Source organism: Melopsittacus undulatus, chromosome 3 (genome assembly GCF_012275295.1).
Source record: "Melopsittacus undulatus isolate bMelUnd1 chromosome 3, bMelUnd1.mat.Z, whole genome shotgun sequence".
Classification (NCBI taxonomy): domain Eukaryota; kingdom Metazoa; phylum Chordata; class Aves; order Psittaciformes; family Psittaculidae; genus Melopsittacus; species Melopsittacus undulatus.
This window is the reverse complement of record NC_047529.1, coordinates 13,448,470-13,474,430: the sequence shown is the minus strand read 5'-3', so window position 1 is coordinate 13,474,430 and position 25,961 is coordinate 13,448,470. Positions and strand designations below refer to the sequence as shown.

Below are 25,961 nucleotides of genomic sequence, written 5' to 3'. Positions count from 1 at the left end.
CAGCAGTACTTAGTTTGACTGGGTACAAAATGCACGTGATGTCTGGGATGGATTTCTTCATTTCATTGGTGCTTCAGAGGTCTGATGGCTCAGTTGGAAAAAGTCTGGAGATGAATTTGGAGCACACCAGGCTCTTCCTGGTGAATGTGAGAAGTGGCTTTTCACTTTCCAGCAAGGTACTGAAAGAGGTAGTGCTGTGGAAGGTGAAATGATTAATCAAAGCTTGTGAAATGAGCTGACAGCTGAAGCTGGTCAGGTTTCTTTTACTGATTTTCTTAAAGGGTTCTTTGTTGTTGTGTGTTAGGTTTATTGCTGGTATTATGTTTCTTTTTTAATCCCCTGAATATTAACACAGCTTCCTTCCCTGTTCTCAGTCCATGTCCAGGTATGAGACCTGTGTCTACTGATGACACGCAGCTGTGGCTAAGGTTAGTTTGTTAAATGCTTTTGCAGAGACTTCTGTGTGACAGACTCAGTGCAGTCAGTAGCCACCGCTGTGGTGACCAAGCCATTGTACGGCGGCCTCCTGCCACGTGAGGTATTGATGTGTCTGAAGCCAGGAAAATACCTTGGCAAGGTTTCCAGAGAAACAGACTCGTGGCTGCACAAGACTGCACAAAAGTTGGCACGAACGTTGTCATATGCCAGAGAACTGCAGTTTCCGTTGCTCTTTACTCATACACATCTCTTACTGACCACAGCACTTGGATGTATTTTTCCTGCAATTTTTAAATTCTTTTTTTAAAAAGGATTTATTGTGAAGTCAGCAATTGCTCTGCAAATGTAAACTCTGTTTCAGCCCAGTGTGGGTTGTATCCTCTGATATTTTCTCTTCTGGATGCTAGACCTTCTAGTGAACTGAAAGTTGCCTTCAGCTCATCTTGGGAATCTGTAAGAGATAAATGGAGGCTTAAAAAACTGGTTCTGATATGGAAATGGAGAATTTGGAAGGGGTGAGGTGGAAGAGTAACCCACTTTCATTGCTTTAGCAAGGGGGCAGACTATAGGATCTGTCCTTCTTCCAAACACAATAATTCAGTTATTTGGCTGGCACTTACAGACTAATTTCCAAGTCATAGTCCATGTTCTGGTTAGAACTTTAACCTCTTTAAAGATGTCAAAATCCGCATGAGTTACTACATATACCTGCAGCTTTGGATAGGCAGTTGTGCTTACTCTGGAGTTAAGGTCATTTGCTGGCTTTGTAGCTGATCTACAGGGCTGGCAATGCAATGCTGTGTGAAGGTGTGGTTAATTTTATTAGTAGTAGTACAACTTCTTTTAAATGATACCCAAGGGGGTGGTTCTTGGCTTGAGGGTTTTGAAGCCACATCTGTCCCACAGCATCAGTGCACTTGGGGAAAAAGTGCTCCCAAGATTTTGGCTCCTGCAGAGCAGGGAGGAGGCAGATGTGGGAGCAGCCCAGCTCAGCAGCACAGCACGGAAGAGGAAGTGGGGAGCATTGGTGCCAGGCGGGGAATCCCCGCTGGGGCAGAGCATTGCAGCCCTGCCTGTGAGTGCCTCTTACAGCAAGGTCAGTATCGGAGGTCCTGGCAATGGTTCACTTTGTTCTGTGTTCCGGTAGGAGTACTTAGTGCAGTAGCACTACAAGGATCTCAAACATGTTTTTTTCTGTTCTTGCCTAAACTGCATCTATGGTTTTAAGTATTAAAATTTATATGGAGCTTAGATACGGTTTTGCTTGGTTTCTCTCTAACTTTATTGTAGCATGGAAGGATTTAAAGATCTAATTCAGACTTCCTTTAGACAGCTCATCTCTAAAGCTGCAAGAACACCAAAATGAACTTTCTGCAAAAGCTGTGGTCTCCTTTGCAATCAGCTGAGCAATGCAGATGTTCAAGCATGTCTTGGGCAATTTTTTGTGCAAGGCTTTTCCAAGTGCAAACGTTCGAGAACAAAAACCAGTTTTGTTTCCTGGATATGGTTTTTGCAGCATCTGATGAAGATGGTTTAAATGAACCTAACCATTGTGTAGCAACCAGCACATTATCTGGTGCCCTAAAGAAATGGAATAATATTTTCCTAAAGTGTAGTATGATTCTGGGTATCATGAAAACTTTTTGTACACAAAGATGGGAAATTAAAGTACTTTGTCCTTAAACCCCATGCTTCACAGTGTGCTTTATTTTGTACCAAGTGTGATTTGTATTAATGATGTAACATGCAGTAACAATCATTAATTCGGAGGCGAATTGGTGGCAAGCAGGAGTTGGTGTCTGTGCTGTGTTTGCTGCAGGGTTTTGCATCAGGGCAGATACAGTTTGACCCACAGGGCTGAACTTCTGCCTCTCACTGCATGTGCTTTGAACAGAATCATTGACTATTGGGTTGGTAGGAACTTTAAAGCTCACCCAGTTCCAACCCCCTGCCAAGGGCAGGGACACCTTCCACTAGACCAGGTGCTCCAAGCCCCATCCAGCCTGGTCTTGAACACTGCCAGGAATGGGCCAGCCACAGATTCTCTGGACAACCTGTGCCAGGGCCTCACCACCCTCATGGGGAACAACTTCTTCCTAAGAGCTCATTTAAATCTCTCCTTCTGTCAGTTTAATGCCATTCCCCCGTGTCCTGTCCCTGCAGGCCCTTGTTGAAAGCCCTTCTCCAGCTTCCTTGTTGGCCCCATTAGGCACTGGAAGCTGCTCCAAGGTCTCCCTGGAGCCTTCTCTTCTCCAGGCTGAACTAGCCCAGCTCTCTCAGCCTGTCTCCACAGCAGAGGTGCTCCAGCCTTCAGAGCATCTTTGTGCCTCCCCTAGACTTGCTCCACATCTTCATGTCCTTTTTATGATGAGGCCCCAGAGCTGGATGTAGAACTGCAGGGGATTCTCAGCAGAGCAGAGGGGAAGAATACCCATAACCTGCTGGTCACAGTTCTGGTGATGCAGCCCAGGATGCAATTGGTTTCTGGGCTGCTAGTGCACACTATTGGGTCATGTTGAGCCTTTCCTTGACCAATACCCTCAAGTCCTTCTCGGAAAGGCTGCTCTCCATCACTTCAGCCCCCATCTCATACTGATACCAGGGGTTGCCTGACCCAGGTGCAGGACCTTGCACTTGTCCTTGTTGAACCTCATGAGGTTTGCATGGGCCCACCTGTCCAGCCCAAAAAGTGCTCCTCTGGCTTCATCCAAAGAGAATCCATTGTCTTCTCTACTAGCTGCTCCAGAAGGAGAGTTGAAACATGATAGAGACAACTGAGAGCCAGCTCATGGATGCTCTCCTGAGTTAAAACTATAGTAATGTGAGTGTGACTGCCCAAATATGCCAGTGCTGAATAAGGTCATCCTGTGACTTCTTGGCTCAGCAGTGCATGTGCACATTGCCTACACTTTATGTTAAAAATGCACCAGAAGTGGATGCTTGATAGATCTGTTTGGTTTTGGTTTGGTGTGTTTTTGTGGGTTTTGGTTTTGTTTTTTGTTGTTTTTTTTTTTTTAATCAATGTTTGTCAGGTTCTCTGCTGATGTGGTTGGGTTACACTGTTTGGAGGAGTAAAAATAGATGACCAAGAACAGCCAAGGCATTCAGTCTGGTTCTTGCTGTGTATTTGAAACATCTCTGCAGCTACTAGCTTCTTGGAGGTCTAATCTGAATTAATGTCCCAAATGGCTTTGGTTCACACCAGAGTGTTAACAGCCTCAGAGTTCTATCGGCTGCTGCATGACAGTGGTGGTTCTTGGGTTGGGTACTGATGTGTACCAGAAGCTTTTTTGTAATGGCTAGAAACCTAATATGTTGATTATCAGGCATAGAACCCTGATATGTTGATTATCAGGCCTTGGTAAGATAGATAACCATTTGTGGGTGGTCAAGTTTATTGTCCTTCCTCTGCTTTTAGAGCAACCAGGAAAGTAGTATGTCTGCTAAGTATGGTTTGAATTGAATTGTAGAAACCCAGTTTGGAAGAGACTTCAACAATCATCTTGTCCAACCTTTCTAGGCCCACCAGGATCTAGGCTAGATGTCCCATAACGCAGTTAGCTGAATCTTAACAGTGTCCGATGTTGGGGAGTCACCACTTCTCTGGGGAGATTATTCCAAAAGCTGCCTGGTGGTTCTCATCATGAAAAAATTTCTTCTACAATTCAGCTAGAATCTCTCCAGGAGTAACTTGTGCCCATCACCCCATGTCTCTTCTGTGTGACTTGTGGTAAAAAGGGGAGTCTCCATCTTCTTTGTAACCACCCTTTACATACTGGAATATCCCTACATGCCCGTGTAAAAAGCCCCTCTCCCCCTGTCTTGTCAGTCCCTTTGGGTACTGGAAGCTGCTCTAAGGTCTTCCTTCTTCCTTCTCAGCCTTCTCTTCTCCAAGCTGAATAAGCCCAGTTCTCTCAGCCTTTCTCCTTTTGAGAGGTGCTCCAGCCCTCGGAGCTGTGGCCTCCTGTGGACCTGCTCCAACAGGTCCACAGCATCCAAAGGAATCCCTGCTTAAATGCAGTATGTTCATCCTAGGCCAAACTGGTGTGACTACCACTGACTCCAACCAGGAGTCAACCCACTGATGTCATCATAGTGATGCAACTTTGGGGCAGGAACTGAACTTGTGTACTTCTCTCTTTGGGGCAGAGTAAAATTTCATTTTCATGAGCACAAATTACTGCAGTGCCTTTGCTGCTAACTGTATGTTCTGCTGAAACTGTTGTTTTATAGATATGACGCATTGTCTTTCATTCTAATAACTGCACTGGCTCTGTGGGAGTTGGGAAGCACTTGTGTTTCACTGTTTTCTGAATTCCAAATTGATTTGATAAGATCACTTCATAAAAATGTCCCTGTTCGTTTTCTGGCAAGTCATGAGATTTGTGCTCTGCTGGGAAGAATTTTTTCTTCCCTACCTTCCATGTGGGGAAATGTGAATCTTAAACTTCTTACAAGAGGCAACAATAAACATTATCTCTTCTGACTTGCAATTTTGCTGTTTGGAAGCTTTTTCTGAGCTCAGTCTATACTCTGTCCCAATGCAGCATCCTCCCTCTGGAGAGCCACAAAACCCATTTACTCTTTTCCCCTGTGCTTTCTGGCATGTGATCCACAAGCAGAGCCTGTCGGGGATTTGTGGATGCTGAAAAGCTGCAGTAAGCAGGCATTCCTGGCAGTACAATCTAAAAAGACTAGCAAGTAAATGGTCAGTAATACTCATAGGGCACTGATTGCACTCATCCTGCTTCAACCTGGCAGATGATGCTTCACTGTGTGGGAGTCTTGTGTGTTGTAGCTGGTCTGGGGCTTGTGCACTGTCCAGCTATTGGACTATAGGGTCCCCAGACACCTTAGAGGACTCTGTTCTGCTGTCACCTGGGACATCACCTCCAGAGCCTGGGATTCTTGAGCAGTACCTGGAACAAGCCTGCCTGGATTTAGGCATTGCTGCAACTCCTTCCAGTAGCTTCTGCAGGAGTAATACACAGAGCAAGGTGAAGGGTTGAAAATGGCTGATCACTGTCAGCTGGAGATCCCACAGCAGGATTCCACAAGGCCTGGCTCCCTCCAGTTGAGTGCTTAGTGTGTAGTGCAGATGTACTGAAAGGCATCACAATTTGTATTATGTTCCTTTGGTTGCTGGTGTTTAACTTGCGTCTGTCTTCATAATATCTTACAATCACAGAATGGTTTGGGTGGGAAGGGACCTTAAAGCTCATCCAGTTCCAACCCCTTTCCATAAGAAGGAACACCTTCCCATAGACCAGGCTGCTCCAAGCTCTCTCTAACCTGACCTTGAACACTCTCAGGGATGGGGCAATTTTTCTTTCTTGCCAAACCATTGTGAGACTGAGTGTTGAGAAGGGTTCCTGTTGCAGTCCTTCCTCAACAGTATGTGCAGTATAAATGTAGTTCTGCTTTCTACTCTGTCTTACTAAGTATCAGTGTACCTCTGCAAATACTGAGTTTACAGTTTGCTTTGTCTTTATGTAATGTGGACACAGCTCTTCCAGTGGCAGAGGGTAAGTAAGCAAATAAGTTATTATGCACTTTGTCCTGGAAATTAAATCATACAGTCTTTGCTATTTAATCTTTGCACTCCCAAATGCACCTGTCGGTGTATCAGCCAGAGTTAATTCTGTTCTCCTTAACCCCTGTTGAAGGTTAGATCCCATTCTTACTGCCATGAAAATGTCAGTGTTTGTTTCATGGCATTATTAGAGCATCACTTAAGTTACTTTTCAGCAGCTACTGGGCAGCAAAACATAAACATCTTTGGTGCAGGTTGTATGAATAACTGTCTGCCATTACAATAGCAAGGTTTAATGCTTATGACCAAGACTTGGTCTTACTGAGCTAGATAATCTCTGTTTTCAAGTGCTAGCATACACCATCACTTGAAAAGTCTGTTTCTCTTTCATGCCAGATCCTTAAGAGGCAGCTATAGGTCTTCAGGGTCTCTTTGTTCAGCTCCTTGCAGTCATTTCCATCTGAACTTGCAGATCTCACTTCTTGTTGAAGTCTGAACACCAGAGCTCAGGAAATGGCAAATAAAATTGTCTTGTATCAGCAGTGTTGTTGCAATAATGAGTTTGTCCTTGATCAGCAAGATTTTCATTCAGTCTTGAGCTTGGATGGTTTTTCTTCCACTAAACAACCAACATCTGTTTTGGAAAGCAAACTGAAGTAAAGAACACCTGCATCTTTGCATTTGATATCCTTGCTTTGGGATAGTTAGCAACCTGAAAACCACATGGCAAGGCACACGTGGAGCTTTAGTTGTTATCAGTGGCTGTCTTAGATCTTGGAGTGCCACTTGAAACATGCTGAAAATGTTTTTCCTCACTCTCCTTATGCTGGAAGTGTTTGCAGGGGGTTTCCTCACCTCAGTTCTGCTGAATGATTTCAGCTCTTTGCTGTGCAAATACAAATTCTGCAGAAAAAGTTACTTTCCTGACAAAGCCTTTGTGTTGTTAGAATGAGCGCTTAACTTTGGTAACAAACTGTTCTTACTGACACAGTTCTCTACAAATAGTAGCGTACTTTCCTTACCCAAGCAGATAACGTACTTCAAGTATCTTTTATTTTGATTTTTTTGGCCACTGGGGCTTCTTGTCCGTCTTTGACCTAATGTCTCCTCTAGAGCTGAATAGTTAAATGGGTTTCAGTCTTACAAGGAAAGAGTAAGTGTTAAGGTTTCCTCTCTGCTTTGGAGAGAGGATTGTGGAAAACCAGTATCCACCAAAAGACCTGCCTGGTGCAAGTTACCTGCCTGCATTTCCTGTGGTTACTTGAACGAGGAAATGTGGTGGCTCCAGTTAGCCCTGAACTTCAAGGTCATCTCTGTTTTCTTATTTTGTTGGTGTTTGAAAAGCTGGAGCTGCTTACTGTCTTACTGCCTCTGCAGGGAAGTGACCAATGGCCCCTTGTCTTCTGCACCTCATCCTGCCCTTCTGTTCCTGCGGACTTCCCATCTCTTGACCTTTACAGTGAAGTTCTGAGAGATACTGGTGTCTTGCATAAAAGCTGCTTATCGCTATATTCCTTTCACAAAGATACCTTCGGTGTATCCTGTTCTGAGCTTCCTCTGCATTTGTTGCCCTTTCTTCTTTTTTTTCCTCCTGTGTAACTAGAGGAATATCATAGAATCACAGAATGGTTTGTGTCAGAAGGGACCTTGAAGCTCATCCAGTTCCAACCCCCTGCCACAGGCAGGGACACCTTCCACTACACCAGGTTGCTCCAAGCCCCATCCAACCTGGTCTTCAACACTGCCAGGGATGGGGCAGCCACAGCTTCTCTGGGCACCCTGTGCCAGGGCCTCAGCACCCTCACAGGGAACAACTTCTGCCTAAGAGCTCATCTCAGTCTCCCCTCTTTCTGCCACTTCATTTGGAGCTTTGACTAGTGACTTATAAAAACACAACGTTTCTGGTTTATCAGAATTGGGACCTGGTGAATAGCAAAGAAGCCACCTCCTTTGTTGCTGGATTCAGAAGTCTGATGCTACCTCTGTACAACTACCTTTGTTGTGTTTTTTGTTTGGTTTTTTTTTTACCTGTATTTACACTTCCAGTCTGTTTCCAAGTGTGCTTACCAGTGCTGACACTTGGTGAAAAGCGTTTCTGCTGCTTGCTTTCTCTACCAGTGACAAAATGGATGAAATGAAGTGCAAAGCATTGCTTGCAGCATTTCAAACAAAACACAAACTTGAGTGCAGCTCAGCAGCCTTATCCCTCTCAGTGCTGGCTCTCCCTGCCAGACGGGAAGGTTCACAGTAGTGGTTTTGGGGGAAGATAGACGTGCCTGAGCACTGACTTCAGAGCAGCCACTGAGGCTTTCTGCCAGGCAGGGTGGATGTCTTGCCAGGACTCTTACTGTAACAAGAGAGTTTTGCATTTCAAGGTCTGTATTCCAATGAGATGGTGAGGAGCTTGTGTTCTGAGAGATTTCTCTCCAGGAGAGAAGATTAGCTGGATGAATAGCTTCATCTTCAAGTGAAAGCCTATAGTGTTCTCCCTTCAGGTCAGTAGGCAAGGAATTTCCCACAGTGTCTTTCTTCAGCTTTCTAGCTAATGTGAAAGCTGAAATTGGAAAGAGAACCTTTTTCCTAACAAGGGTAAAAGAACATCAAAGGTCGTAACTCTTTCACTAAAGGAAAAAAGGTTGGTAATGCTATCCTGGCTCTAATTGTTGGAGGAGAAATTTTAGAAGTTGAAGTAGTATTGATACTCTTCTGCTATGAGGGTGCTGAGGCCCTGGCACAGGGTGCCCAGAGAAGCTCCATCCCTGGCAGTGTTCAAAGCCAGGTTGGACGGGGCTTGGAGCAACCTGGTCTAGAGGAAGGTGTCCCTGCCTGTGGAGGGTAGGTGGTGGAACTAGATGAGCTTTAAGATTCCTTCTAACCCAAACTATTCTGTGATTATTAGAACAAGGTGGGGGTTTAAGTAAGGTTTTTCTTATGGTTTGTAATAAATATTACACAATTGTTTCATGTTCTGGTGATCTCAGTTAAGCTGATGCTTCTAAGCAATTTTAAGTATTGTTAGAATGATGATGATCATGTCTTAATACAGTTTTCGGCTGGAGATTTTGTAAATACCTGTCCATCAGGAATAATCCATGATGTCTCTTGCAACTGTTGTTGTGAAGAGGCTTTCTGTCTAACCCTGGAAACCAAGAGGGAAAGTCATGTTGATCTTTACAGATCACCCTTAATGTGAGCATGTTGACTCCATGCATCGTAGTGCAGGCCTCCAAGGTGTAACACACAGAGTGAAAAGAGCTGCAGTGGCTTTGACTTGTTGTGTGGTCCTTCTGTTTGAAACCAGCAGCAAATGTGCATGTCAGGTGATTTTGCATCAACCTTACTGCTTCAATTGGTAGAACCAAAAGGGAAGTAATCTTTTAAGTAAAGGTTAACAAATCCATAGAACTTGATTTTTGTCTGCAGCATGTGCTGTTGTAAATGTTTTGTTTCTTTCTTTCCTTTTTGGATTCTCCTTCCCTTAGTAGGAGGATGAAAGTGGGCAGGGTCCCAGGCTGAAACCTGCAGGAAATGCAGTGACCTGCTTCCTGCAGGATCCTGTGATGTTTGCAAGGCAAAGGCTGTTTGGTGAATCATTCAGGCTGCTGCTGCTGCCAGATGTGTGTCAGTGCTGCCTTTGCACTGGCCTCTCATTTTAGTGCCAGAAGAGTGATCAGAAGATCTGTTATTGCCCCATCCCTGGCAGTGTTGAAGGCCAGACTGGACGGGGCTTGGAGCAACCTGGTCTAGTGGAAGGTGCCCCTACCTGTGGCAGGGGTTGGAGCTAGTTGAACTTCAAGGTCCCTTCCAACCCAAACCATTCTGTGAGTGTGCAAAACTGCTTGGCAAAGTCAATCGTAAAGCTGTTCTGGTTTGTTTGGTTTGTTTAATTAAAATAAAAAGGAGGTAAGATTATTTTTAGCTTGGATTAGATCCCTGATCCTGTTTACTGCTTGCCAGCACACATGGCTTGCAGCCTGAAGGAAGGGCAGTGTGCCGGAGATGCAGGACCATCTTTCAGCATCAGCCTGGACACTTTAGCTCGCAGAAGTTTGGTGTTTTAATAGAGTGTTCAGTCATTTGAGACAAATGCAGTTTCTTGGCAGTGAGTTAAGTAAAATAACTTGCCTAAGTTTAGTAGCTAGTCATGCTGATTTTAACATGCCCATGCTTTTATATACTGATACTGCAAACTCATCCTTGTATGCCTGGTGTGCCACCTGCTTCAAGCAAGAGCTGGCTGCAGTTGGCTCTTTGCCCCATGCAGGATGACAGTCTGAGGACTGTATGGCTTTGAGACTTTCCTGTTGGGCTGCTTTGTGCAGGTTCTGGGACTCTGACCTCTTTGGTGTTTGCTCTCCAGTTGTGGTGTTGTTTATTTTCATGTGTCCTGTATCCTCTTGCTGCTTTGTCTGTGCTTTCCTTTCACTAACAAAATGTAGGCACTATTACAGGGTTTAAACTAAAATATTCTCTCCACAAGTACTAATTGGGAAGCTTAAGACCATTTGTACTGTAAGTATGTATGTGCTAAGACGACAACTTCATAGTCTTTTGCATCCAAATCCTGAACTCTTGTGCTGTGTAGGGGAGACAAAATGTATAGCAAGGAGCAGTTCTGGTATGTCTTGCTTAATAATTGTGACCTTCTTATGTCACTTAGATCACCGCTTTGCAACTGCTGAGCCTCTCAAGCCTTGAGAGAGGTTCTTTTGGGAAAGGCAGTTCTTTTAGTCCCCATTGATAGGTTTCTTTCCATCTTGTACGCACATTATTGCTGGAGGCATGCTGTGTACAAGCCCTCACCCCAGGTGCTATTCCACTTTTGTTTCTCGTCTCTAAATTCAGAGATGAAAGTTCTGGGTCCAGAACCTTTGAGTTGGTTTGTAGGGACGGTCACGTTAGGGTTTTCCCCACAGAAATCTATCCTAGGTATCAAACTTCTCGTGAACTTTGAGGTTGCTATAATCCTGTCAGGCTTTTGTCATGCTGCTTGTTCTCAGCTTAAAGCTGAGCTTATTGAGCTTCTGGGTGGGAGTTTTGGAAGTTGGCAGGAGCATAGTAGCCTGCAGAATGGTCATGTTGTGTTTTGGTTGGACAAGTTTTCACAAGTCCAGATACGGTTTATTTGAAGCAACACTTCAGTTTCAGCCATATCACAAATACAGACAGTTTCAGCTCTTGCCTCTGCCTGAGTAGTGGTGTACAGCTTTAGACCTGTGTCTCTGCTCTGTCTTGCCTCTCAAGTGGTCTCTCTTGGCAGAAACAAGCAATGAGTATCTGTGGAGCTACTGCAGCAGTATAGCCTGGTGTCCTCCCGTGTCCTCCTCTAAGCTCATGTGCTCAGAGTTGTGCAGTTGCCTAACTGGGTCCTTGTGAAATGCGATTCTTTGGTCTCACCTCTTCATGATACTATTTAGATTTAAAAACAGTGTGGTACACTGTAGTCTTAAATGCTGCATAAAATGAGAAGATGCAATGGCATTTAATGGTACTGGATTTCTAATAATATGGAGTTGTCCATTCCTTCTTGACCTCATTTCTGGTTAAAACCTTGAATAGCATTTGGCTAATTGGATGATTAGAAAAGATACTGCAATCTAGGTCAAGTCCTTCTGTCCCCCTCTTCACTCCTCTCATTACTTGCCAGAGTGAGCTGGTATTTCGCATGCTGCCTCTGCCTAGCATGCTGTTCTGGAGTGACTGACGGAAAAGGAATTCCACATACACTTTGGGCTTTTTATAGCTGACCCACTTCTCTGTAAAAGGTCTGCATTGCATAAAGATTATTTCTTTCTGAAGGAGTGTATATGGAAATACACAGCTATTGCTGGCTGTTGTAGCTGGAGTTCTCCTCCTAGAAAGGAATGGCCAGGAGATAAGAGGTCCATGTTAGATGAACCAAGCTTGAGGTGTAACCCAAAACAGGTTTTGCTGCCTGGCCCTGCAGAGCATGCAGGATATTGCACTGGTAATTTCTCAAGCTACTGTGGATTCGTGGCACAGAACACCACACCAATGAAGCCAACCAAACAAAAAACCCTCCATCACTTCAAACGCAGGTTTCCATGAGGCTTTTATCCTATATAATTTTGAGTACTGACATGATATACTTGGAGTTACATGGGCAGAACTTATTCTGATCACTCAAAGCTTTCTTAAATGGAGTAGTATAGCCAACTCTTAGTTCTGGCAAAGGATGAGCTGTAAAAGAGAACAGCATCACCCAGAAAAGTCATTTTGTGCCGGACAGGTCTGGGGGAGGGGATGTCTTTATAAAATTCCCTTAACCAGGGTTTCAGCTCCTGTATTCATGAATGATTCATTATAGCCTTCTAAGGAGCTGCTTGCCTGTGGTGTGACTGTGTTTGAGTGACGTGCATGCTAATTTGGTGCCCTAGGAAAGCTCTGAAGCTATTAACTAGCCTTGAACCTCGGTATGTATGAATGAAGGTGTTGATTCACTTCGTGTGGTAAATGAAGTGTGTTCCATCATGATGTTCATCCTTTGCCTGGTAATCAGCATTATTCATTTGGGTTTGTTCAGCAACTGCTAAACTTCCTGAAGACCTAGTGCGTAAACTGCAAGGAGCTCATTGCTGGTGTCATCTGCTGGAAAAGACACAGCACTGGAAGTGATCATAGCCGTGTTTTGTACAAAGCTTGTCGTTTCATACAATATATTTTAATTTTCTATTGTATTTTTTTCATTTTGGGCTTTAAAGATGGAAAGATAGCAATGTAAATGGAGACACATGGATAACTTGGTGATGTGGCACTTTTGCAGTGGGAAAGTGGTTGTGTGCTTCAGCAAAATTTCATATGGATGCTGTTTGTATTTCTGAAAAGTAGTGTTACTGTTCTGTCAGTAAAATATCAGACCATACCAAGAACTGAAAAAGTTCTTAGTACAGACAAGTGTTGAAAGCTGAGCTGAGAAAATCCTATTCTTCCAACTTTCAAGAGCCACAAACAGTTGGGCAAAGCAGTGGATGTATTAAAAGGCAAGGGGGAAGACTTGCTGACAGATAGATTGAAATGGCTTTGCCAGAACTGCTTTCTTTGCTCTGCTGTTCCTGCTAGTAAGTGGTCAGATTGCCAGATTCTACAATTTTATTCTCAGTAAAATTTAAGGGCTTACAGTGTGAACTGTGTAACAGATAATTAGAAATCATAAATGGATTCTACATGACGTTTAGAATCCTAGAATCCCAGGTTGGAAGGGACCTCAAAGATCATCTGGTCCAACCTTTCTAGGTAAAGCATGACCAAGACTTGATGGCCCAGCACCCCGTGCAGTCAAATCTTAGCAGTGTCCAGTGTTGTGTATCCACCACTTTCCTGGGCAGATGACTGCAGTGGCTGGTTTTTCTCGTGTTGAAAAAAATTTCCTCCAGTGTCCAACTGGAATTTCCCAGGAGTAACTTAGGCCCATCACTCCTTGTCTTTTCCAGTGTGACTTACAGCATTCCAGGTGTGGCCTGACAAGTGCAAAGTGGAGTGGGACAATGACGTCTTTATCTCTGCTGGTGATGCCCGTGTTGATGTTTGCCAATCTCCTGTTTGCTTTCTTTGCTGTAGCCACACACTGTTCACTCCTGTTGAGCTTGTGTCCCTCAAGACTCCCAGTTCCCTTTCCATGGGATTGCTCCACAGCTGGCAGGTCCCAGCCTGTGTCACATTCCAGGATTGTGTTTTACCAATGGCAAGACCTGATACTTGTCTCTGTTGAACTTCATAAGGTTCTTGTTAGCTTACTCCTCCAGCCTGTCCTATCCTGCAGGGTTGCTCTCCCCAGTTACAATCCAGTGGCTTTAGAGAGGAATGAATGCACAGCTGGCATCAGGAAAGCTTGAGCCCTGGCAAGGTCCTCATGCAAATAATTAAAGGGCATTGATGTGGGAATAGGGCTACTTGGCAGAACTTTGAGAAATAGGCCTCAACACTGGCCACTGCATTGTAAGATGCAAGACTTTCTTCATGGATGTGCCTTGAGATACCCTCTGATTTTGTTGAGCTTTCCCTTGTGCAGATGAAAGATGAATAGGTAAGGTGTACGTAGAAACTGCATTTTCTGCCCTGTGATCCCTATCAGGCATTCTGGTAGGATAAAAAACATAGTATTGCATTGTCTGCATCTGCATTGATGGTATGAAGTAAGCCACGAAATGTCAGGTGTGCCAGGCAGAGCGGTAGTAGTAGCCCCTCATGTTACAAAGGCACTGTAATCTTCACTTGCATGGCTGGTGAGGATGCACAACACAGCAGTAACAGGGTCTCTCTGATCAGCTCCTGTCTGTGTGCAGGAAACCTGTGTTTTGACTGTGGGAACAAGTATTGGGCTCAAAACAAGAACTACTTCAGGGGTTCCCTGGGTGACAGCTACAGAATGGGGGAGGAGGATGCAGCTCTTCCTCTTTGAGTCTGTGATTCAGCACAGAGACCGCTGCTGGTGCCAAGACTCTGAAATCTTTTTAGCTAAAGAAAAACCTGTTTGTTGAAGAGCTACTTAGGCGACAGAGATCCTGTCTTACCTCCTGTTTCCTGTATTCTTTCACACACATTCATTTAGGTTTGCAACTTTTACCATCTAGAAATCTTCCTGCTTCTGAATAATTAATAATTCATCTTTGAGTTCCAAAGCCATCCCACAGTAACTTGTTCTCCCTAGAAATGCAAGTTGAGGAGACATACAGGATAATATAGTCTATTGAACAGTGCGAGTTGTAAGAAGGTGAGTTTACCACAGTTGAGTTTTTCAAATTGAGTTAGAACAATTTCTTTCAATTCTTAAAATGTTAAATTCCTACTTCTGTCCTTCCCTCCCCACTCACCCTGCTTCAGGAAAAGGGTGGCCATGCTGCATGGATTTGCTTTGAGTCATTCAGGCTGACTTGCACTTATTCCTGGAAGCAGGTACATGTTTCACAGTGGGCTTTCTTTTGATCATCATTCTGGGGATAAATGTTTGAGAAGTATCTATTAGCAGTAATGCTCAGGGATGTACAGTCAAGTGATGTCTTCCAGTCTTTCTCTGGGAAGAAGTATCCTCTTTGGAGTGGTATGGTGGTGTATTAAAACTTCAGGAGAGGAGAATTTTAGTGAATATTTCTGGATGGAAATCTTTACTCCCTGGAGCCATGTTCACATGCAGTAGGTGAAGATGGAAGGGAAGAGCTGTAGTGGGCATAGTTAATTCCAGTCTCTTGCTAGCCTAAGGGGGTTTACTGCAATATCTAAGTTTTAAAGGAAAAGTGATTTTTCTTTTCCTAGTAAGAAGCTGTAGGAAAATGTAGAATGTAAGAAACCATAAATACAGTCTGCATCTTTTTAGGAAGGATCTAGATCATACAATCAGAGAATGGTTTGGGTTGGAAGGGACCTTAAAGCTCATCCAGTTCCAACCCCTGCCACAGGCAGGGACACCTTCCACTAGACCAGGTTGCTCAGACCCATCCAACCTGGCCTTGAACACTGCCAGGGATGGAGCAGCCACAGCTTCTCTGGGCACCCTGTGCCAGGGCCAGAGCTAATCCGTGCCTGTACCAGTGCCCAGTACCAAAAATTCAGTGGTGTGGACAGCTGCCCCTCTAAGTCAGTGTCTCCCTTTCATGCATGTGTGATCTTGCAGCTCTGCCAGTGCAGCACGTGGGAACTGCTGTAGCTCTGGGGAGTTTGCATTGAGGACAGGCTGTTGTTATGTGGGGCTTAGGGCGGGAAGGATTGTTGATTTCATTTTAAAAGATATCTAAATATGAGGTGAAAGCTTTGATGTAGAGATGAGATTGTTTTGGGTTTGAGGTTAATAGTGCTGAAGAATGCATGCCAAACGAACTCCCAAAGCAGCCAACCCTAGATAACCATGTTTAGAAGTTAGTTTGGTTTTAACTTCTAAACCCCTCCTATTTGCACTTAATGCTGATAAATGGGCACACTGGTTCTTGTAGGCTTGTTTATATGAGCTCTTTGTTTTTCATAGAATCACAAAATGGTCTGGGTTGGAAGGGACCTTAAAGCTCATCCAGCTCCAACCCCCTGCCACAGGCATGGACACCTTCCACTAGACCAGACTGCTCCAAGCCCCGTCCAACCTGACCTTGAACACTGCCAGGGATGGGGCAGCCACAGCTTCTCTGGGCACCCTGTGCCAGGGCCTCAGCACCCTCACAGGGAACAACTTCTGCCTAAGAGCTCATCTCAATCTCCCCTCTGTCAGTTTAAAGCCATTCCCCCTTGTCCTGTCCCTTCAGGGCCTTGTCAGGCTTACAGGGCTTCTCTGGCTTTCTTGTTGGTCCCTTTAAGTACTAAGAAGCTGCTTGAAGTTCTCCACGGAGCCTCCAGTAAATACTGGGAGAGTAAGGAAGTTCCCTTTCTTCCAAGAGGTAAAATTACAAAACACTTTTTCTCTCCTGATCCTGTTTTCTTGGAAATGTTTGCAGAAACCAGGACACCTTCAGGGTGCAAAGCAACATGTACTGTGAAATAGATAAGTCTGTTAATGGTTTTTGTTAAAAATGAGCCAACTAGAATATTTCAACACCCAAGGTGTTATAATTTGAGCATCGGTGGCACTGTCTCGAGTATTTGGCTTCACCTATATCAAACACTGACACTTTTAATAGCTAGGTCCATGTAACGAGGCTTTTTCAGTACCCAGTGTTGGCACTTGCTGCTTTGCTCTTTGGTTTCATCTTGGCTAACACAGAGCATAGTAGGAAGATAGCTTATGAATCCTGACTCTTAATTTAAAAATGCCTCTCAAATTCAGTTCTGTGGCAGATAGTAGTAGTAGTTTTTATTTATTTACATACAGTAACTAAAAAAAGAACTCAAATGAAAGATCTGATAGAGGATTAAAAAAGCAGAAGAAAGACGTGAAGGTACTTAAGGTATATCTATTTTCTTAAGAGTCTTTAATCCTTGTTCCTGGTTCTTCTGGATCAACTTGTAAAGCAGCATGGAGTTATTACTGCATCTGAAGTTGTGAACTGCTTTGCTTATCTGGTAGGCTGAGTTAGTAATAACTAACAAGTTTCTTGAACAGGAGATGACAGCATTTACCAGGTAGTGCTAATCTATCTTGGTCCTGTGTAGCCAAAGCTGGTAGTTTTAGTGGTTTCACCTGTAGTGGTAGCTGCCCAACACAAGAAACTTGGATCCTACAGTGCAGAATTAACTAAAGTTAGCAAAACCACAGTGAGGCAGAATGGCTGTGGAGCAACACCTGGGTTAACATCATGGACTGTGTTTGGTCTCCATGCCCCTTAATGGCACTTACGGATAACATGTGAGTTGTGTGTTGATAGTCATGAAGCAGCCCTATGGTGGACTGGTTCATGAGGATTTAAATGTTCAGTACTCTGATTTGGGGTATTTGCAAAGAATGGGATATTGCTTAAAGTTATTTGATGTGGGGCTGCATGCCACTGGAAAGTGTGGGCCTGGCCACTTTTGAGGGTGAATTGTCCAACCTCTTCCCTTGTGGTTTGCTCTTAGGTCTGGTTGGGGATCAGGTTGCCCAGGAGATATGTGAGCTCTGGGGTTTCTGGGACTATAAACAAGTCTCTAAACTCTCGTGCAAACTTTCTAGTGTTTGAAGAAGCTGCGGCTGCTCAGCCAGAGAAGTTGTTTTTCCAGATGAGCCTGTCTAGGCTGAGTTTAAATATCAGGCATGTTTTCCAAATCTTGGGCCCTTCTCACGGTTTTGTTCTATTTAATCCATACCTATTTAGTATTCACCGGATAAAATATTTTTAGTGGTCCAGAAGCCTTTAGACAATGACCTGTTCCTCTTCATGCTTTTGCAATAGTGGCAGTGTTTTTTTTTTTCCTTGTTAGATGTTGTCTTGAACTTGCAGACCGTCAAAGGGTTCCAATGCCTGTTTTATGGGATAGGGATAGTGAATCTCAGGATGCTTTCCTGCAGTTAGGTCTTAAATGTCAAGTGTGTACAGGTAGCCATTCGGACTGAAATCCATAAATCTTTGAATCTGTACTTTTCTTCCTGACCATAACTTGCTTTATTTTGTTAAGACTTCCAACTTAATGTGCTTGTTTTTCCAGGATTTTGAGATGAATGAGAATGCTAAGCCTTTTAAATACTTTTATTCCTACTTCTGCATCCTTCTTTCCCTCCATCCCATGTTTCCAGTTATCATAAGTTGAAGTCTGAGATCCCTTCTTGCTGTGTAGCTGGTTAGATTACATGGACAACTACTTCATCAGATACTTTCTGAAGGCTGTTTCTATAATTTTAGTCATGTCTATATTGCCTAATAGAATTCATCTGTCACAAGAGTGTCTTGACAATAGATAGGAACAGATAGTTAAGGAAAATTCTGACACATTAAGGCAATCGTGGTTTGGTCTCTTTCTTCAAAACATTCTCCCAGCAGTCTTTGTGTGAAGTACCTAACCTGAAGGTGTTGACTTTGTATTAATATCCTCTGTGAGTTTCCTATTCTTGCCATGCACGGTTTGACACTCGTAATAGCCTGTGGAATGTGGTTCACAGCATGGCTTGGGAAAAATATCTTCTGTGGATTTAACCTGGCCAGATAGAAAACAGGAACATGAAAGGGGAATATAAATTTAGGGGGTGATACTTAACTTTGCTCTGTAGTGACTAAATCAGCTTCTTCTGATCAATTGAGGAAGGTCTGTATCATAGAATCACAGAATAATTGTGGTTGAAATGGACTTCTGGATATCACCTAGTCCAACCACTCTGCTGAAAGTGAGGTTCCTAAGACATTGTCCAGTCCAAGGGTGGAGATTCCATTACCCTAGGCAACATTTTCCAGTGTCTGACCACTGTCAGAATAATAATCTGAAAAAAAAACCCCACCAAAAAACCAAAACAAAAACCAAGCCTCCAAACACCACTGCACTCAACTTGTGCCCATTACCTTTTGTCCTTTGAGTGGATGCCACTGAAGAGTCCGGCTTGGTTTTCTTTACAATGTCCTGTCAAGTGCTTATACACACTGATAAGATCCCTCTGGGCCTTCATCATAGAATGGTTTGAGTTAGAAAGGATCTTCTCAAACTTCTTCCTAATATCTTCTGTAAATCTCCCCTCTGTCAGGTTAAAGCCATTCCCCTTGTCCTGTCCCTACAGGCCCTTGTCAAAAGCCCCTCTCCAGCTTTGTCAGCCCCTTTAGGCACTGGAAGCTTCTCTAAGGTCTCCCCAGAGCCTTCTCTTCTCCAGGCTGAACAAGCCCAGCTCTCTCAGCCTGTTTTCTCCAGGCTAAACAATGCCAGGTCTCCATCTTACCCTCCGTATAATTTTAAAGGACTGAATCATTTTTTATCTTTGTTGTCACTTGCTGGACTTCTTCCAGCCTGTCTGTGACTCTCTTGAGCTGGGGACCCCAGGACTGAATACAGCACGTCAGAGACTGGCTCAGCATTGCTGAGCAGAGGGGAAGGGTCACTTCCATCAGCCTGCTGTCACCAGTTCTGCCTTGTGTAGCCCAGGCTGGCAGTGGCCTTTAGGTGCTGGTGGCCTTTTGTTTTTATTATTAGTAGTAGTATTTTTTTGCATCAAGGGAATGCTGCTGGCTCATGATCAACAAGGGGTTGTGCCTCTCTATGTGCTGGCGACTTGGAATTCTCCTATGGAGTTGGAATTCTATCTGTCTGTTTCTCCAGCTTCTCATGGTCCCTCTGAATGGCCCCACAGTCATCTTGTGCATCATCCATTTCCACCTTGGTTTGTATTGTTTGTGAACCTGTTGTGGGTGTGCTCTGTGCTGTCACCTGGTTGTTAATGGAAGACAGTCTTGGACCTGGTACCAACCCCTGTGTTTGAAGGTTGGTTGTTTTGTCTGTTTTTTTTTTTTTTAAATAAAATAAATAGGAGACAACCTGATAGTAGATAATTGTGTCGATGAAGACTGTTTAGAGGTCTTTCCTCAGCAGTGATGGCCAGAGTTTGAATTGTTTGGTTTTTGGTAAGCAAAGCAGCTCTGTCTTAAGTCTCAAGCTACATTGGCAGCAGCATTAATTTCATGCTGTTTGCCTCTATCGGTGTGTTGTGGGGTGGGGAGAGGGGCAAAGTGAAGTTTCTCATTCAGCTGTTGAACATCTGGGATTCAGATTCAATAAAAGGTCTAGGTGCTGAGAGCTCAGTCTTCTCTCCCAGCAAACAAGCAGGCCTTTTTGGATATGTGGGTGTTTCTGAGTGTCTTGAAATAGATTTGCATTACTTTGAAGTCAGTGTTAATAGTTAACCTGGAGTTACAATGCTTTCTTGTGCATTTGAGAACAGGCCATTTCATATTGATCTCTTTTTGCAGTACCCAGACTTGTGGCACTATATTAGTGGCTCTAGCAAAATCCTGCAGTTCTATACTTAGAAGCCACCAGAGATTCATGTCCTCAAGTGAATATTCTTGTGCGGTTAGACAAATGGAAAATAAATTGGAGTTTGTGCTGTTATCTGGCAGGTAAAATGAATGCTGGGTTGGAAGGGACCTTAAAGCTCATCCAGTTCCAACCCCCTGTCACAGGCAGGGACACCTTCACTAGACCAGGTTGCTTCAAGGCCCATCCAACCTGGCCTTGAACACTGCCAGGGATGGGGCAGCCACAGCTTCTCTGGGCACCCTGTGCCAGGGCCTCAGCACCCTCACAGGGAACAATTTCTGTCTAAGATCTCATCTCAATCTCCCCTCTGTCAGGTTAAAGACATTCCCCTTGTTCTAGATCTCCCAAAATCTTGTCCAAGATCTCCCAAAGGAGACCATGAGCAGATAAAAGGTCAATGCCAGACCTTGAGAGCAAGTTTCAAGAGGCCTTGGGGGTTTGGGTGGTCTCCTGGATTCTGGTAATGAATGAGAAAGGCTTAGGCAGGAGGTGATGTTATCTGAGCATCAGCTTCTGTCTGCACAGTTAGTATTTGTAGACAGGGTGGGGGTTTTATGACCATGGAAGTCTTTTAGGGATGCAGACTGATGGCAAGAGATGGCATCCGTCTAACAAAATGAACAAAAGCATATTTGCCAACATGGCTGCTGATATCATGGAGGGCTTTGAACTAGGTTTGGTGTGGGAATGAGACTGAAAACTAAATGAGAAGTATCAGTTAAAGAGAGGCACTTGGGCATCTGTGACAGGGGAGCCTCTTCCAGTTCTCCAGAGGAGCTCTTGTACCTCCCCAGCACACCCATGGGTCAGCCCAAAATGCTTATGTATAATTGTGTTCAGCATGGGACAGGAGGCATTTGAGGTCTGTGTGCAGTTTTGATACTAATAGCTCTGTTCTCTCTTGATCAGCTCTCATTATGTGCAGAGCCTCAGTGCTGGTGAGATTAAACTCATGGAGGGCTGGATGATTAGGGTGCTTTAAGTGGAAGGAGAGACATGGAAAAGAAAGAAGGGTTTGCCTTCTCTGCTAAATAACAGCTTTAGGAGCGTGCAGAGCTGTGCTGTATAGCTGCTGATAACTCAACTGGGAGCTTATCAGTTAAGTTCAGAGGGGAGGGTGACACCATGGTGGGCGTTTGCATCAAGAAGAGGAAATGCATGAACCCTCTTCAGACAACTGGAAGCTTATGAGTGGAGAGTTGGTTCTGACTCTACCCTGGCATCCGCTGGAAGCACGAAGTGATACAGGGCACAGCGAATGTAAAGAGATTATTAGACTTGCTTGAGGACAGCTTTTGAGCCAAGTGCTGGATGAACAGGCTCGAGGAGATCTAGGATCTAGCAGAGTGGAAGAGCTGTTGGGGGACTATGAACACTGGTGCACAGTGGCACCTTTGGTTTCTGTGACTGTGATGAAATGAGAAATCCAAGAATCGTGGAAATCCAGGCTGTTCACCATTCATTTCAGGTCACTGAAATGAGAAGAGCTTATGTAAAAAGAAGAAAGCAAGTAGAAGGAAAAACTGCCTGGCATTGGCTTGTTCAGGGAACTGGTATGTAGGATCCTACAGGACTCTTTCCTGCAGAGCAGAGAAACCCAGGAGAGCTGGTTGATCTTCAAGAACAGAGACAAAGAGTGGTCCATCATGATTTGCAGTGAAGACAAGCAGATGTGGCAGAAGGCCAGATGGGTCATCTTGCTGAGCTCAGCTACAGGAAAAAGTTCTATGGGAGGAAACTGTACGGACAGGTTACCTGGGAGAGATGCACAGAAGCATCCTGTGGGCATTCGAGGATATAATTAGAAAAGCTTTTCTTCCTGTCTGCTCTTAATGATGAGATTCTGTGGTCAAACACAGTTTTAGCTTGCACTGTGGTTGTGCCTAGTGAAAAATTAATGAAATGTGTTGTTGCCACTCTATATATGAGCAGGATGGGACTTGTCAAGAGTATGTCTGTGTAGTGAAAGTCAAGAGGAAAGCACTGTGCCAGAGAAGAATGCACATTTTGATTTCAGTGTGTAAGAAATGTCAAATACCCTCAAGTTCCTTGTGAAAGGAATCCTGGCACTGCTTTATTTTTCTCCTAATTTGTTTTGCTAGCTGCCGTGAAAAGGTTGACACCACAGATGGAAATCGAGATAACCATAACTCTGCTTGCCCTCCATGGGCTTTTTGGCACACTGTGCAGAACAGGCTTTCAGGTTTTGTTCCAAGTTAATGGTACGAAAGTATACTGCCTGTTTGGCAGTGCTGAGAGAACATGAATTAGGAGCTGATATAAATCTAAAACCTGCAGTGGTCTGGCTTAAATTACTTCAACCACTTTAATTTTGTATCCTGTTGCTGAGGGCATCCTCTGTTCCAATACAGCTAGAAATTGAATGAGTCACTGGGGCTGACAGAGTGAGAGTAAACAAATCCTACTGAAATCTGTTTTAAACTCCCTGGTTTTATACATGTGTTACTCTGCTATTCATTCTGGTGTGAAGAGTGTGCTTCACCCTAGCCGCCAGTGAAAGTCACATACTAGCCTTTGGAAATGGTTTCAGTTGCTGTGAAAGTCAGTCTTTAACATAAGTGAACAAGAGATTAGCAGGGTGAGGGCATCAGCTAAGGCTTCCAGAGCTAAAGATGGTGCTAAATGTAGGCCCTGTAGGTCTTTTGTTTCTGTTAGCAGAGAGATGCCTCAATTCAGTAAGGTCTTTTCAAAGTCCTTTCCAAACATCAGTCTGCAGCCATCAGGGTAACTTAAATGTTTCTGGGTGGAATAAGGTGCAGGCATTCAGGAGAAGCCATGTACTCAGCACTGCCTTTGATCAGAGACATTAAAATGGGCCATTTCCTTCTGCAAAGTGACTTGCAGGTTTTTGTACTTAACATACTGATGCTTTGTTTTCTGGTGTTAAGTTGGAACTCAGGGTTCATGTCAAAATGAACCCTTGGGCATGGGTCAAAAGCAGATGATTAAGAAGGAAACATCCCACCTGCCCCTCCCCAGTACTGCTTAAAATATCCATATGATGTATTTTAACTGGCATCTTCCTTCAGAATTCTTGAGCATCTCTGTCTGCCATGATGAAGTATACTTTTGCATTTTAGTTCCCTTGGAAGGGAGGTGAGTGGTGCTTAGGTGCTGGGCTGGGGAAAAAGGCAGCAGTGTGTCCAACTGTTGAATGCAGGAAGTGTTTTCATAGACCATATTTATAAACTTGAAACCCGAACCATGTCCAGAGGTTTTCAAAGAACCCTAATGGTGTTAAACCCCAATTTTCCTTATATTTATTTAATACATACAACCAAACTAATTGGTAGGTGTTTCAACTGTACAAACTGTAGGGATTTTGGTTTGGGAAGTGTATCTTGACAGTTCCTGAAGCATTCCAAGTGAAGGTGCTAGTTGCGAAGCCACCCTGTTACCATGGACCATTTAATTCCCAAAGAAGCTTTATCTAAGGAGCAGCAGATTTGAAATAAAATTTAAGAATTGCACTAAAATAAGCCCTTTAGCCATTCATCTTGGAATCTCTTTGCTGCTTATATCCTTCGGAAGGAAGGGGTGTTGATGAGGTGTGAGTTCTTTCTCAGTTGTAGCTATGGGGAAGTCCAAACCATTAAATGTAGTTTCATGTGGAGTCAAACATTAAAGTGAAAATGCAAATGATTAACTTCTTAATCTACTTTTGCTTGTCAGGTCCTGGAGAAATATCCTAATACACCTATGAGCCATAAAGAGATCCTGCAAGTTATCCAGAAAGAAGGACTTAAAGAAATCAGGTGAGCTAAGTACCTACACAAGTAAAAGACATTCATACTTTGGTTCTAGCTTGGTTTAATTTACTGTTAACCCCTGTGTTTTGGGGATTGAAATGCTACATACCTGCAGAATTGAGATCCAAGTGCCATTTACAAACCAGCTCTCAAGTCAGTGGTACTTTTCACAAGGAAACTACATAGATCTCTTCAGTCCTGCATCCAGCTTTGGGCTCCCAACATAAAGAGGACATGTAGCTGTTGGAGTGAGTCCAGAGAAGGCCATGAAGATGCTCTGAGGGCTGGAGCACCTCTGCTACAGAGACAGGCTGAGAGAGCTGGGGCTTGTTCAGCCTGGAGAAGAGAAGGCTCCAGGGAGACCTTAGAGCAGCTTCCAGTGCCTAATGGGGCCAACAAGAAACTGGAGAGGGGCTTTAGACAAGGGCCTGTAGGGACAGGACAAGGGGGAACAGCTTTAAACTGACAGAGAGGAGATTGAGATGAGCTCTTAGGCAGAAGTTGTTCCCTGTGAGGGTGGTGAGGCCCTGGCATAGGGTGCCCAGAGAAGCTGTGGCTGCCCCATCCCTGGCAGTGTTCAAGGCCAGGCTGGACAGGGCTTGGAGCAACCTGGTCTAATGGAAGGTGTCGCTGCCCATGGCAGGGAGAGAACTAGTTCTAGTTGGAACTACATGAGCTCTAAGGTCCTTTCCAACCCAAGCCATTCTGTGATAAGGGTCATACTTAATTTCCAGGCACGCATGATTCTAGTCTGTGGCTCTTGTATAAGGTAAGCTAGATCTGTTCAAGTAGTTCAGACTTCAGGTACTGAAGCAAACTTAACTATTTCTTATTTCTACATTCCAACCCAAAGCATTCTAAGTGTTCTATGATTATTTCATGTGTATCTATAGCTATATATTTTTATTTTTTTAATCAGGAATAGTCAGTTTAATTGAAGCAACCTAAACCAACCCTAAAGCTGTCCAGGAAGTAAAACACCAGCCTTACAAATCCTTATTTAGAAAACTTTATGTTTCATGCTATTTTTTCTTTTAGTATTATCTGGAGCAGCATGTGGTTCTGCCTTAGAGATCTTCCGGTGTGTGTGGAAGGCTGGTGGGCTGGACAAAGGAATTGCCAGCTTGGTGCCACCGATCTGCTTTAGAAACTCAGATGGCAACTCTTGAACTACTGTTACTGTAGCTTAATTCATGAGTTTATACATATTTCCCAGAGATAGTATTGTGTATTTGCTGAGATAGGGAACAATTCTCCATAGGGAGTATGAAGTACTTACATTTCTCCTTCCTCAGAACAAAGAAAAAGGGAGGGAAAATGAGCATTGGGTGTGCCAGTTGGTCTTTTTCGGAATTAAATAGCTGTTTGGAATTAAATAGCTGTCCTGAATTTGACTTACTGATGTTTTCTAGTCCACTTTGCCAGTTTAATGCAGTAACCCATCTGCTTTGCAAGAAATACTCGAGGGCCCAAGCCTAGAAATTTTGCTGTTGGTAACAAGATCTTCCACTAAAGTTGTGGACAATGCAAAGGTGGTTTGCTTTTTGGACCTGTGAGTTTATCTAAAAGTAAGGACTAAATATACTTACTTAGCTCTTAGGGTGTGGTTTCTGCTCTGTGGATACAGTTCACTTTGGGGCAGTACTGCCTTCAGTCAGATTAAAGGTTGACCAGCCTTGGGGCAGCTTCAGTATTGTGTTAAACACTGTTAATCTGTCATCGAAGGCATGTTCATAAACAATGAGTGCACTTGTCAGCCCCCTCTTTGTGTCACCCAAGGGCAGAATAGAAATGCAGCTGTCTGTACCAGTGGTCTCACTGATGGCAAAATGTAAACCCAGCGGATATCCAGG

General features: G+C 43.9%; 1 protein-coding gene across 2 annotated transcripts in view; it reads left to right on the top strand.

Annotated features, from left to right (window-relative positions):
• Positions 1-25,961, top strand: part of ASXL2 (ASXL transcriptional regulator 2) — a 110,980-nt gene that overhangs the window by 6,880 nt on the left and 78,139 nt on the right. For both annotated transcript variants that reach the window (XM_034060446.1, XM_034060445.1), the window contains exon 2: positions 24,032-24,114. In XM_034060446.1, coding sequence (XP_033916337.1) covers positions 24,032-24,114 — 83 coding nt within the window. The remainder of the gene's footprint in view (positions 1-24,031; positions 24,115-25,961) is intronic.